The 14944-nt window shown below is 38.7% G+C and overlaps 1 protein-coding gene across 4 annotated transcripts in view; it reads left to right on the forward strand.

Moving 5' to 3' along the window:
- Positions 1 to 349: 349 nt before the first annotated feature.
- LOC125272071 (hedgehog interacting protein) overlaps positions 350 to 14944 on the forward strand; it is a 47182-nt gene continuing 32587 nt past the window's right edge. Inside the window, exons 1-2 of one of the 4 annotated variants that reach the window (XM_048196650.1) lie at positions 350 to 432; positions 11036 to 11228. In XM_048196650.1, the coding sequence (XP_048052607.1) occupies positions 11114 to 11228 (115 nt within the window). In that variant the 5' untranslated portion in view covers positions 350 to 432; positions 11036 to 11113. Of the gene's footprint in view, positions 433 to 2774; positions 2871 to 7539; positions 8257 to 8560; positions 8642 to 11035; positions 11229 to 14944 lie in introns of those variants that run through there. The other 3 variants (XM_048196651.1, XM_048196647.1, XM_048196648.1) reach the window with 3 other exon arrangements.

Below are 14944 nucleotides of genomic sequence, written 5' to 3' on the forward strand. Positions count from 1 at the left end.
GCTCTGGAGCAGGGTTAGCACTGCATTTTCAGTGTACAGTGTGAAACGATGTGGTGTTAGAATGTTACGGCTATAGGTGCTAAGCAACAGACAGCCAATCACTTGCCTTGTATTCTCATGCTTTGGTCAATCACGGAAACACTGCACATTGTGTATATAAACAGTCATTTCTTGATTGCAGTCAGCAAATATATAATGAGTAAACAGGTCACATGCTGTGTTTGTCTAATCAGTGACACTGAAAATATGCAAATAAGAATGTTAACCCAGGGATTAGGAATGTACAGTGTAAAACGTCAGTTTATGAATTTCACTTTTTCTGCCTCTACAGACATCTGAAGACCCACAAGTAGACGACCCAACAGAGAGGACAGTCATACTGACTGCTGAAGATGATGATGATGATGACCCAGGATTAATCGTTAACACTGGGTAAATTAAGCACTGTGAAACATGAAGCAAGATAACCCTGGATTTTTTTTTTTTTTTTTTTAACCAAGAGTTAACTATTTCAAGTGTTAAAAGCCTTAAAATGTGGTAAGTGGAAGCTCAACAGTACTCAACAGTTCATGCTTGATGCATGAGAACTAGTGAAGTTTGTTTTCGCATGCCACACAAGTACCATGTTTGATTTGGTTCCTTACAGAACTGCACTTCCTGTAAGGAACTGAATCCAATACCACACTGATCCATTTTCTTCCCTAGATGTTTTCCTTTTACTCACCCTCTTGTTGTTACAAACCCGTTTTACTTTCTTTCATCTGCAGAACACAAAAGAAGATATTATAAATAATGTTTCAACTGTATTTGTCTGCATAGAGTCAATGGGGTCCTTAAAAACATTGAACCCTATTGACTTTTACTGTACTGTATGGTCCAAAAATATTTTTTTCAGAACATATTGCTCCACAGAAGAAAGAAAGTGAGGTTATGGTTTTATTTTTTAGAGTGCTTTAAAATATGTTGCTGTGCTAATACTGTATGTACATCTTTTATTTTTCTCATATCTGAGGAGCAGTGGACTCCCATGTCGTTTGTGTGCCACTCACTCATTTGTCACAAGCACATTGGCGGTAGATTTGGTCAACACTTGTGGAGTGTCCTGCCAGTCTGGGTTTCATAAAACAGTAGAAGTCTGATAGAGATTTGAGTAGGCCGAGTCGGAACAGATGGGCCAAGCGTGGGGCACTGGTGGGATCATGTTGAAGGACCACCATCAATGCTGCTACACACAGCACAACATGCTCGTGGCCCATTCCTCCCTTTCAACTCATTTGCAGTAAAGCCAGAGATGCAAAATCAGAATGAAGCCCCTGCTGCAATTTGCACTGACATATGGGAGGCAAATCTATGGGTCTACTTTGGGTAGTGCCGTTGGCCCCTACTGGAACCGTTTACAAATAATTAGCCTAGGGACAGGAAAAAAAGAATGAGAAAAAGAAAATCCATCTGTGTGCTAACCCTATGCTAACCTTTCAGGATGGGAAGCTTTGTGTGATCAGAATGAAATTTGGGAGGCCAAGCATAAAATGGACATAAATGATGTGGTTTATTTGACATTATCCAATCCGCTAGACCTCATAGTAAGCAGCGCAGGTTCCCTCTGGTCTGCGGAGGAATCAGAAAGAGATGGTCATGGATGATGAAAGGCATGTGTGAGTGTGCGTGTGATGGGGTGGTAGTGGTGTCGGCAGTGTGTGTGTGGTAAATGAATGCCTCTATGATGAAAAACCTGCATTACGCACAGGTCAGGGAACAGCTTTGGGTCACGCTTTGGTGGAGTCTCTAGAGAGGCCTGGGTTTGCCATACCGATCACTAATCTGTGTTCTTGATAGAACTGCGCTTCCTGTAAAGGAACCGAATCCAACACCACACTGATCCGTTTCCTTCCCTTGAGCAATGTACCATCTTGCTCCTAAAAAGAAGTATCACTCTTTGGCTTTAACATGAAAGAGGGGGAACATTGAAAAATCAAGTGTCGTGTTAACAGTTATTGAACTAATCCAGCATCTTGACTTGCTGCTTTCAAAAGGTTATGGTGAGGCACTTACAGCTCCTTTTTGATGGACTTAAAAGCAGAAATGTGAAGCTTATAATTTTATAAAAACACTGACAGTGTTTCTTCTGTTAAAACCTGTGTAATATTCAAGCTATAAAGCTGTTTACATTTTTCACAATCATTTTGGTGTTTACATTGTTACGTTGTCATGTAGATGTTTTCCTTCCCTAAAACACTCACCCTCATGTTGTTACAAACCCGTTTGAATTTCTTTCATCTGCAGAACACAAAAGAAGTGTTTCAACTGTATTTTTCCATGCGATGGAAGTCAATAGGAAGTCAAAAACATTTTTTTTTTTTTTCAGAATATTTTGTGTTACAGATGAAAGAAAGTGAGGGTGAGTAAATAAAGCATTTTTGAATGCTTTAAAATATGTTTGAGTGCAAAAATCGCACTATATGCATTATTTTTGCAATCATTTTAGGGTTTACATTGTCCAAATTGTAAAATTGGATATTGGAACTTTACACAGAAATAGTACATGACATTTTTTCATGCTAAAATTATGTTAACTTGCATATTGAGTATTTTATTGTTTACAGATTGCCCATGTTACAGATTACCATTTACATTTGTTGTAAAGAATTTGGTGTAACCCAGAGTTTAGCTATTAAATTAATTTAATTTGTTGTGGTAATTAATATTATGAAATTATTCTTCTATTGATCTTAACTTGAATTTCACCCAGAATATTCCTTTAACAGGGAAAAAAAACTAATAAATGAAAGAAAAACAGGGGACAGGAGAGGCAGGAGAAAGATAGAAGGAAATTAGAGAAGAGGAGTTACGTACAGTACACAGATGCCAAGGTGAAAGATGAAATGGGAGAGAAGGATGATGTGACTAAGTTTCAGGAAAAAAAAAACAGAGCGATACGAACAGAGGCAGGTAGTCAAACTGAAGCGGAGTAAAAGACGGGAATGAAGGAAACTTCGTGTGGTCCAATGGCAAAGGCCAATGATTTAGAGGTTGTTGATCCCGGGCAAGCGGCCCAGCGCAACCAATGACTCACTCACTCTCTAACACACTCGCTGGGAGCTGGCTCTCTGTCTAAGTCACCGCACTTAAAACATCCTTATGTGTTTAGAGTCATTGAAGTGGAAACCAGGGCCTGCACCCATTGCTGGAAAGAGCTACTGAATCCCTCTCTCTCCCACTCTCTCTCTCTCCCTAGAATGTTCATAAACAGATGGCAGGACCTCATTAGCCATGTCACAACTACTGAGAACATCATGAACACATTCCATTCTCTCTGAATATGAAAGCCTGTACATGAAACCGTAGACAATTACCATTAGTGCTGAAATAAGAAAAAAATGAGAGTAGGTTAAAGTAGCATTTTTTTTTATGATGCATACTCCCAAATATGATGATCCCCTTGCAAGGGACCCTAAAACAGAAAGACAGCTATATAGTTTCATGTACAAAGACCCATTTATACTGTGTGAGAAAAAGGTACAGTATTACACACTATTAAAAAGACAGCATTTTTTTTATTTAGATATCCTTATATTATTGTTGTACTGAAGCCTGGAATCTGAATAATATTTTGAATTTAAGGGATAGTCCACCCAAAAAAATTCTTAATTTTGTTCCAAAACTGTATGCATTGTTTTCTTATATACAAAATATAAAAATATATTTCTTATATACAAAATACAAAAGAAGATATTCTGTAAAAAGTTTTTTTTTTTTTTGCAATTAAATTTTGTCCATGCAATAAAAGTCAGTAGGGTCAAATAATCTACTATTGTGTTTTGCAGAAGAAAGAAAGTCATACAGGTTTGGAACAACATGAAGATGAGTAAATGACATTGTTTTCATTTTTGGTTGAACTATTCTTTTAAATGCCAGAATTATATAATTCTTTCACAAAATATATACTTCCATACAGCAAAAACTGTTCACAACATTGATAATAATAAGAAATGCTTATTGAGCACCAAATCAGCATTACAGTTTGAAGGATCATGTGACACTGAAGACTGGAGTAATGATGCTAAAGGAATAAATTAGATTTTAAAATATAGCCTATTAAAATAAAAAAAAAGAGTTCTTTGAAATTGTATTAATATTTCACTATATTACTGTATTTCTAATCAAGTAAACGCAGCCTGCGTTTCTCACTGTACATGCGCTTCTTGAAAAATTTACAGTAATGGAGGCAAATGGTTTGCAGTTTTCCTGATAGGCACCACTTAAGAAGAACTTTGACAAATGGGTGTCAACAGGACATTGTCACCTTTTCTCATGCCTCTTAAGGTATTTTCTTGAGTGTGGTTTGCCACCTCTGATCTGTGAGTTCAAGGGTGTTACTGGATTCTGTGTGGTCAGGGACTATCCACCCCTTGGTGGGGAGTATTTTTCTTCGAGGGCTATTGGACCAGAGCTGAGCCTTGTTATTGCTGAATGAGACAACAGATCTAACCCAGGGACTTTCCCAAATGACAAAGCAAGAAATATCCTGCCATCTCCAACCTCAATTGACGACTATATATTAGGTTCTGGTTAGGGCATAACTTCTCGTATAAAACCAAAAGGATAGTGCATATTGTTGTTAATGTCCTCTGTACTAAATCAGAGCATATGTGAAATTGCGGTTTTGCATGAAATTGAAACTTTAAGAGTTCTCATAACAAAAACTCATTTCACCATCTGTTGTTTGTTGAAACGGAGACCTGGAAAGGGTTACAAATTACTCAGAATGTCTAATAGAAAGCTTAAATATTACTGATGGTGTCGTAATAGTCACAGTGTCACAACAGCAGTGCTGAAAATGAGAGCTTAATGCATCATTTTAGAGTTCATAAATTCTTATTGAGTCACCCAAATAAAGAACAGTTTGTTGTTCTCAGATGTGTGTGAATATATGTTGCCTTATGAAGCCATCATATTAGTGCTTTAAGAAGGCGAGATGATGCCAGCGGAAGAATACTGGAGCTTCTGCACAGTCGGAAGGGTTATATCTCTCCGAGCAGATGTATTCCCAAACCACAGCTGTATCGCACATGTTTTCATGTCACTCGTCAAGGTGGCAATACTGGACTGATCACAAACCAGTCTAAGCCATCTCTCAAGGACCTTAGCTTCACCTCTGCACCATACTGTATGCGAATCATTGTCATTTTTACCAAGCAATGAGACAGATCAAATAGGTCGGGCCCGCTTCTGAACGCAGAACAGGCCTGGCTGGATATGATGGCAGGCTGTTCAACGCTCAGGGCCATTTCCATAATTACCCAACAGTCCAATCACTGTGAATTCCTGCAACTCCTGATCTCTGCTGATAATCAGCCAGTGTTCTGGTCAGTGCTGGACCCCCAAGGATGAACAGGTGCGGTAATGCGACTGATTGCAACTAATGCAACTGAGGTCTGTTCTGAGAGGACATTCCCCTCTGGACCTGCAATCTCAAGATCTCTCTATAGATGAGAAGAAAAGAAGACTTGTCCTGCATTTGGCTCAGTCTTATCAGAAACCCTCTGAAGAGCAAGAATGCCAGACATTCTCACAACTCTGTTAACGTAAGAGTGTCAGGCTCTCAGATCAACAAACTGTCCAGCTGTAGCCCCTGATCGCCAACAGAGCAGTTGGATGTTAGCATCTAATAGAAATAATTAATTGAGCAAGCGCATAAATAAATAAACAGTACGGGAGAGATAATGTATTAGAGAGATACAGACTTACATTATCTCATATGTTGCATTTAGGTTATTCACTAACCATTTATGCATCTAAATCTTCAAAGAGCACGGCTGTGTCTATGACTTTGAACTAAAGAGCAAATGCAAAGGATGTAAATTCTTTTTCTTAAAGGGTTAGTTCACACAAAAAATGAAAATAATGTCATTAATTACTCAGCCGCATGTCGTTCCACACCCGTAAGACCTTCGTTCATCTTCAGAACACAAATTAAGATTTTTTTTTAATTAAATCCGATGGCTCAGCGAGGCCTGCATAGACAGCAATGGTACTTCTTCTCTCAAGATCCATAAAGGTATTAAAAACATATTTAAATCAGTTCATGTGAGAACATTGGTTCTACCTTAATATTATAAAGCGATGAGGATATTTTTTGTGTGCCAAAAAAACTAAACTATGACTTTTTAACAATATCTAGTGATGGTCGATTTCATAACACTGCTTCTTGAAGCTTTGGAGCTTTACGAATCAAATCAGTGAATCGGAGCGCCAAAGTCACTTGATTTCAGCAGTTTGCCGGTTTGATACGCGATCCGAATCACTGATTCGACTCAAAAGATTCATAACGCTCTGAAGCAGTGTTTTGAAATCGGCCATCACTAGATATTGTTAAAAAGTCGCACAAAAAATATTCTCATCACTTTATAATATTAAGGTAGAACCAATGTTCTCACATGAACTGATTTAAATATGTTTTTAATACCTTTATGGATCTTGAGAGAGGAAGTACCATTGCTGTCTGTGCAGGCCTCGCTGAGCCATCAGATTTAATAAAAAAAAAAATCTTAATTTGTGTTCTGAAGATGAACGAAGGTCTTACGACATGAGGGTGAGTAATAAATGACATTATCTTCATTTTTTGGGTGAACTAACCCTTTAAGACTTTGTTTTTGTTGTAATAACAATAATAAAATAGAGTGGGAAAAAATTTACTCACCCTCATGTTGTCTCACCCTCAAAAGAAAGAAGTCATACAGGTTTGGAATGATATGAAAGCAAGTAAATGATGACAGAATTTTCATTTTTATAATCCCTTTAAATTTATGGTAAAAAGCAGGTATCAGTGGTTGCCATAAAACTATACTCTACTGTAGGTGACTGTATATTTTACACATTTTAAAGGCAATTGATCCTCACTTAACATTCTTTGAAGTAATTTTAGTAATATTAATATTAGTAACATTTTTATTTTATATTCTAATAAGAAATTGTACACCATTAGCTTCAACATGTTAAAAAAAAAAAAAAAACTTGTAGTACTAGAATTTCTCTTGAAAAGTGCAAGCAGCCATTTAAATGCAAAGAGAGTGCATGCCAGAGGTAGACAGAGAAAACACACAACATCTAAAGCTAAACGTGACGTTTATTATTATAGACTTGCCACACACAAAGACACAATCAGGGTGACACATGACAATGAAATAATGCTATAAACATGAAATAAATAATATAAAATGCAACATAAAACACTCCAGTGTAACTGATAACAAAAATAAAAACAAAACAAAAAAAAATCTAAACAAATGTGATGGTCTGGTAATGTCCTTTCCGCCAAGTTATAAATAAATTCTTACAGCTAAAAAAAAAATAAAAATAAAAAAAAAGTCAGTATTTTACAGTCAGTATAAAGCTAATTGCTTTGTATTGTTGAAATCTAACATTTTTCTCCTCGGTAAAATTACTAACACTTTTATATTATGACGCGCGTTCCAGTACTGGATAGACGTCATCGTGCGCGTTCCCCTTCTCGCGCGCTGGTTAAAAAGAAGGTGGAAAGAGCAAAGAGAAACATGTGAGTGTACTGAAGAGCATGCAACAGACAACTTAGTGCAACTTTTGATCACACGCATCAACCTTTGTGCACCAACGGGATTTAACTTTTGGGCAAGGAGACGTACTACGATTTCTGTATATAACCTGATCACTTTTCTTCTTATTATTATTTTTTTTTTAAATATGTAATTTCGCATTAATATACAATATCATGTTTTTCCCATTTTAACAACATAATAACCAGCACTTGTCTTAATTTATTATCGTATTATTATTTTTTTTTTTAATAGCTTAACTATTATTTAATTCAGACTACTTTATTAGCGAATAGTTGCTTAATCTAAATTAGTTATTTTATAACAACTTTCTGGGCGCGTGGGGACTGTCATACAGCACTCCTGTTTATTTCTGAGCAGTCGCGTGTTTCGCTTTTGGTTTAATCCCTGTAAAATGAAGCATTTGCAATTTGTGCTCTTGTTGGCCATCGCGGCCAATTTTTGGGAATGTGGTGATGCGAAATTCGGCGAGAAAGGAGAATTAAGTCCAAGGAGGAGGAGATGTTACGATGGAAGTCTGCCGAAACGCCTGAAGAAGAAGGAGAGAAAACTGTCACTGGAGGGAAGCGGTGGAGGGGAGGTTTGTCACAGGCTCTATCCTCGCGTGTCCTGCTGTCCGTCCAGGAGGGCTCCGTATCAAATACTCCATCGGAGAGATGCTCGGGTATGTTCAGGCTTCTTGCAACCTCAAATTAGTCAAGTGATTTTCATGCGTGTTTTGTTATGGCAACTGGTTCATAAATTGATTATAAGATGTGTGTTACAGCAGTATGCAGAAGAAGCACGGGCATTCATGTAATGATCTTATGGATACATGTAAGCAGCGTGGACACAGTAGCATGTGCATTTAACGCGTGTATGCGTTCAAAAATAGAACGCACGAGTCTCGAGACGCGTTTTTGAAAGTTGAACTTGTTTTACCTTGACACGGCGTCTTATAAACATGGCACGAGACACCGATAAACACAGCGAGACCTTTCGCAATGGCCATACATGTACGTCGCGCGAGTGTTTACATTGAAAAACAATTAAAGACAGCTCGGACGGAGGTAAGAACGCGTGCGGTGTTTCCACTCGCGAACACGAGGCGTATGAATGAAATCGCTTCATACTCTGCTGGAAAAAGATTGTTTGTGTAATCTGAATCGCTCTTAAAAGCTGTTTCTGCAGTTACATGTTCGTATGTATACACTTGATATGTTGCGCAACTTTTCACGCTGATGTTTCAGTGACAGCATGTGCTTCTCGTAGTGATGGATATGCTTTAGATAAAACAGATGGGACACAAATGTCTCTTGATCGGTAATGAATCGCACCTTTCTGAGGCTTTCAATAGACGTGAGAAGATTCATTTCAATAGTTTTATCAATGAACACATTCTATGCCGAGAAATCTCTCTCTTTTCTCATGTAAACAACCTCCGCAAATCGACATACGCGGCTGGGTGGCATCGCACGTCGGTTTGTGACAAAAAGCCATATTGCATCATTTAATTTGCTCAAGTCATGCAAATAAGAGCGAGGCTGAATGGAACAAAAAAGAGTCGACATCTCCTCCTCCCCACTACACTGCCCACACACGGAGTCTTTTTGCTTATGGCAAAAGAATAACAACAACACCATTGTGTTTGTTAGTTTCACTAATGGGTGAAGCTGGAGAACATCATTCTCCCCCAGTCCTTGGCTCTGTCCAAGTGTTAGTTAATGCCTTTGAGAGGGAGTATTTGTCCTGCTCCCCACCCCAAACTTACTTACACCAATTCCCAGAGGGCCAAAATGGTTTCACTTAAGCGGTTTAAAACAAGCTTACAGGTTTTGTGGGGAAGTTAGCTCAGTTGTGGTTTCATTTTGGGGGGGTTGAACTGCGAATTGTGTGAATCATGTCAGGTGATTCATTCGTTAAATCATCTATTTGTTAACTCGTATGGTTGCGGTAACTTCGATCATCGATCACCTTTCCTGGCACCTCAGTGAGAGCTTGTGAGGGTGTAGCTGCCCTCATTGTTTGTCGCTTAATGACGAGCGATTGTTTTCCAATGAGTCTTTGTGTGTTTACGCTTGTTCTGTCAGTTTCAGTGACAAAGGATATTGTGTGGTGTGATGGATAATCCCAACATCTGCTCAGATATCACTATATAAACATGACTATCAATAGATTAGTCATCTAACTGTAGACACATTACCATTTTCATGCAGAGAAACACCATTTCTAAGGATCTGCTATTAACAGGCCTTCCAAAATCTTTGTTGAGTAATGGACAGTTGGAGCTAAACTCATATATGCCTCTTATTTGCACTGGCATGTTTCAGCGGTAGTTACATATGGCATTAAAGGGCTGTGATGTAGACCGTGGTGTGATTTGAAGCAGCTTTGAGCAACTTTTGGCATTTTTTGGAAAACACAAAAAACAAAGGTCCTCTTGTTGCTGGTGAGGCTGATGGCAACATTGGAGCCCATCCCAGCAACATATGGGAAGAGTGCATGGTTGAGAGCACACAAATGCTTCTCTCCATGGACCATGTGCCAGTCCATGGCTCACTAAATCAATGGGCAATTTAAAGCAGGAGAGTTGCCACTCGCAGACCAGGGTAACACACCAACCACTGCAAGACTGAGACCATAGATTGAAAATTCACAAAATTCCAAACTATCTGGTTCATGTAGAGGTGTCAATACATTTTTGGACACCGTTTTATCTTCCAGGCACAAAGATGGTTTTGATTCACTCAAAAGAATTTGGAGAATCAAAATCAAAGAAATCTGCCCAAATGGTTTACTACGCAGAGCAGTGGGCCGGGAAGGAGGTAGGCTGTCTATACGCTGTCTGCTGGGTGTGTTGGTCTAATTGACTTGGACAGACTGCTAATTTGTTGATACCAGCACGGGAATGATGTGCCCGTCTATCTGTAAATTGGTGTTTACACATGGACCTCACACAGAGAGAGAGGGAGGTTTACCAGACTGCTGCAGCACAGGCATATGTCTGAGGAAGGGAGCAGATTACATTGTTGTTTTATTACAGCTAATTTGTTACATAAATAAGCCTGCTCATTTTCACTGCCCTAATCTACTGTTTACTTTTGTTTGGTGTCTTAAGAAACATTTCGAGTCTCCTCATTTCAATCCGTTCGCTCCAGCATGGGTTCAGCTGCCATGCGAGGTGCAATTTTGGCTTAGCTGTTTGTGAGCTCAAATAAACAAATCAGGAAAAATCAAGTCCACATGGATGTGTGGTGTTTGTTAAGAGAGATGTTTAGAATGCGAATTGTGTCCAATTAACGAGAAAACATTCCAAAAATGTGTGTCAAACCGCCTAGTTATTTAAAAAAAAAAAAAAAAAAAAAAAAAAAAATCTATATATATATAGGAACAACTTTGTAGCATAAGTCAAATATTGATTCGCCATTAAGTTCTACCCTTTTCTGGATGTTTTCTCTCCTCAGATCTTCTCGACCAATAACACAGAGTGCTCTAGACTTCTGGAGGAGATTAAGTGTGCCCATTGCTCACCACATGCCCAGATGCTCTTCCACTCACCCAAACTTGAAAAAGCACCACACAGAGAACAAGACCTACCCCGCTTATGCCACGACTACTGCCAAGAGTTCTACTACACCTGCCGAGGACACGTACCAGGTAACAAACAAAATACAGAGTTTTGCATAAAGATCCTCAGAAACTTCATAAGGAACTTCTCTTCAACTCTTCTGACACATGTATTGCAATTATTCCAGTTGAACAAATTACCACAGATTGATTAATGCATCAAACTGGAATAGGCTTTATGCCAAACGTCACATGAACAAACAGGAAAACAGGTCTCAAACAGGCATCCACTTGTCAAAGGAAGTGTTAACGGCAGTACGAACTGACGGCGATATCTATGGACTTTTAAGATAATCAGCTAAACTAGCTGCCGTTTTATTTGATTTAAATATCCAAAATGTTAGTGAGAAGAAGAAAAGTAAAACTTTTACATATGCGATGGACATCGGTGCTCATCTTTGCTTGCTTGCTTTGAACGTTTCTTGAGTAAAACGGCTCTATATTTAACTAAGCACTTACAAAAGAACTGAACCAGAAGAGATGGAACCTGTTTTACACAATACGGAAGTTTGTAGAGAAGAATCTGTTGCAGATATGCATGGCAAGCTTACTTTGAAATAGAGAGATTGTTTAATCTGATGTTTGGCAGATACCATTCAGGAACCACTTGTTGCAGGTTCTTTCTTTTTGTCCCTTGAAGTGACTTAAGTATCACAAAACGGCTTAAAATTAATAGTATTACACAAGCATTTAAAACATAATATATACATGATAATAAACAATTTGTATTTTATTTTAAATATAAAATATTTAAAGTATTTTAAAATAAAGTATAAGTTTAAATTCAGTTTGTTAAATACTAATGAACCTAATGGCAACAGAATGGAGAAGTCAAAAACAGAATCAAAAACATGCCTTGCTGCAGATTCCACCTTGAAGCAGTTTCATAAGACAATCTTTATTAAATCACATGAATATAATGTAAATGAACACCTTTAATCCTTCTTTATGTTGCTTCACTGGCATTGATCATAGAGGTCAATTGAGTGCTCCCTTTTTTTGATTTCTCAAAAAATCCTGTAATAGCTTTACAAACTCTATCATAGTTGTTGAGCTCACATATAAACACACATCGGCGGACACACACCCCAAACAAAGCTCGAAAATCTGTAATGAATGAATGTAAATGAATGATTTTATGACCTGTTTCTTCCCCTCGGTCCTTTGGCAAGCATTTTATTTTAAGTCAGCACAGCCTGCCAAGATGTGTTTGGTGTTTATGTGCGTCTGTCTCTGGGTATGTGTGTGTGCGCGGTCTGACTACGGTCTAGACATGACTGACACTCACACCTCAGCTCACCAGCAGAACACACACACTTTACAGGATGCAGTGGAAAACGAGGCCTGTTCAAGGCAATGCTCACATAATCAGTTTGTTTTTCTTGGTGGCAGCCTACGTTCAATGAAAAGACAAACATTAAGGCCTCTGAAATGTAAGGGTGGTGGTGGTGGTGGGGGGGGAACAGATGGCAGTGGGGAGGAGTCCAAAGACCTGAAAAGCTCTAAGCCATCATGAGGTTTGTATTTTCTCCCAAACATGAATGACATCAGTAGCAAACATCCCATAGCTGCTCTATAGTGTTGCAACAGTCGCTGCATGATGCATTCCATCAGATGGAATGGTATGCAAAAGCTGGCCGCCAGACCCAACCTTCTTCCTATCAGCGCAGCCATAACAGATTAGATGGGGGCCCGATTTACAAACAGAGAGAAAACGCAAGCCACACGCACATCATGCATCACACACTCACGGAATTGCGAATAGACCAACAAATCAGACACTGTATACACACTTGGTCTTCCTCTACAAAACAGATAAATAAGGGTGTGCAGTCTGTTTCGACTTTTTGCTGAGGGAGGAAGCGTATGGGAAGGAGAGCGAGAGAGAAAATTGTTGTAAAGACTCTGAGAACAGGAGCCAGGGCCAAAAGACTTTACCCCCTCCCCTCTCCGCCTCCCAAATCAGCATATGTGGTGACGAATGACACATTTATTTTTCTATAAAGGTTGTGTATATGTAAAACTGCTGAAGTGCATCAAGATGTCAAGTACTTTGGGTGGCCACCCAGGTTGCTTTGGAAGATAACCAGATGGAAGTATAACTATAGCGCTGAGGATGTGGAGTCTTTTTCTCTCTGTCCTGTTTTTCGTAGGCCAGTACAATAAAACTAGAACGTATTGTGGAGGGGCTGAGACCATAGTTGAGGCCACACAGTGTTTTTGCCATGTTTGGGGAAGTTATAAATTGTTCAAATTAGACAGTTCATGTGATTCATTCATATACATATTTTTTTAAGCATGTTTTTAGACCATGATTGCACATTGGTTTTCAACAGTAAAACAAGCCTTCATATCTTCATGATGTTTACTTTCAGTCCCCTTAGATTAAGGAAAAGCATTTCAGTTTCAAAGTATTAATTTTATAGCCATTCTATCTTTTAAATGTATTGATCTCATTTGATTTGATAGAGATTAATTAAAGGTGCCCTAGATTATGTTTTTAAAAGATGTAATATAAGTCTAAGGTGTCCCCTGAATGTGTCTGTGAAGTTTCAGCTCAAAATACCCCATAGATTTTTTTTAATTAATTTTTTTAACTGCCTATTTTGGGGCATCATTATAAACGCACCGATTTTATGCTGCGGCCCCTTTAAATCCTGTGCTCTCCGCCCACAGAGCTCATGCTTGCCTTAAACAGTGCCTTAACAAAGTTTACACAGCTAATATAACCCTCAAAATGGATCTTTACAAAGTGTTCGTCATGCATGCGGCATGCATGCGTCGGATTATGTGAGTATTGTATACTGTTATATTGTTTACTTCTGATTTTGAATGAGTTTGATAGTGCTCCGTGGCTAACGGGTAATGCTACACTGTTGGAGAGATTTATAAAGAATGAAGTTGTGTTTATGCATTATACAGACTGCAAGTGTTTAGAAATGAAAATAGCGGCGGTTCTCTTGTCTCCGTGAATACAGTAATAACCGATGATAACTTTAACCACATTTAACAGTACATTAGCAACATGCTGACGAAACATTTAGAAAGACAGTTTACAAATATCACTAAAAATATCATGTTATCATGGATTGTGTCAGTTATTATCGCTCCATCTGCCATTTTTCGCTATTGTTCTTGCTTGCTTACCTAGTCTGATGATTTGGTTGTGCACATCCAGACGTTAATACTGGCTGCCCTTGTCTAATGCCTTTTATAATATTGGAAACGTGGGCTGGCGTATGCAAATATTGGGGGCGTACACCCCGACTGTTACGTAACAGTCGGTGTTATGTTGAGATTCACCTGTTCTTCGGAGGTCTTTTAAACAAATGAGATTTATACAAGAAGGAGGAAACAATGGAATTTGAGACTCACTGTATGTCATTTCCATGTACTGAACTCTTGTTATTTAACTATGCCAAGATAAATTCAATTTTTCATTCGAGGGCACCTTTAATTATATGATTTGCATAACACATTTGAAATATTCAGCAATGTTATTGCAGAATCTATTCAAATAGAAGTTTAAGACTTGGCCTGTTGCTCCAAAATGTTTTAAGGCCGGAACACACCAAGCCGACGGTCGGCCGTTGGGCAGTTTTTGTTCGTCGGCCAACTAAGTTCCGCACCGTCGGCTGAAGTTGGTCCTCGTCGGCTTTTTTCTGGCCGATTCGACATGTTGAATTGGCGTTGGAGCTCGTTGGTCATTCGGGCCATCTGATCATTCTGATTGGCTGTTCAGCTAC

Source organism: Megalobrama amblycephala, linkage group LG7 (assembly GCF_018812025.1).
Source record: "Megalobrama amblycephala isolate DHTTF-2021 linkage group LG7, ASM1881202v1, whole genome shotgun sequence".
NCBI classification, from domain to species: domain Eukaryota; kingdom Metazoa; phylum Chordata; class Actinopteri; order Cypriniformes; family Xenocyprididae; genus Megalobrama; species Megalobrama amblycephala.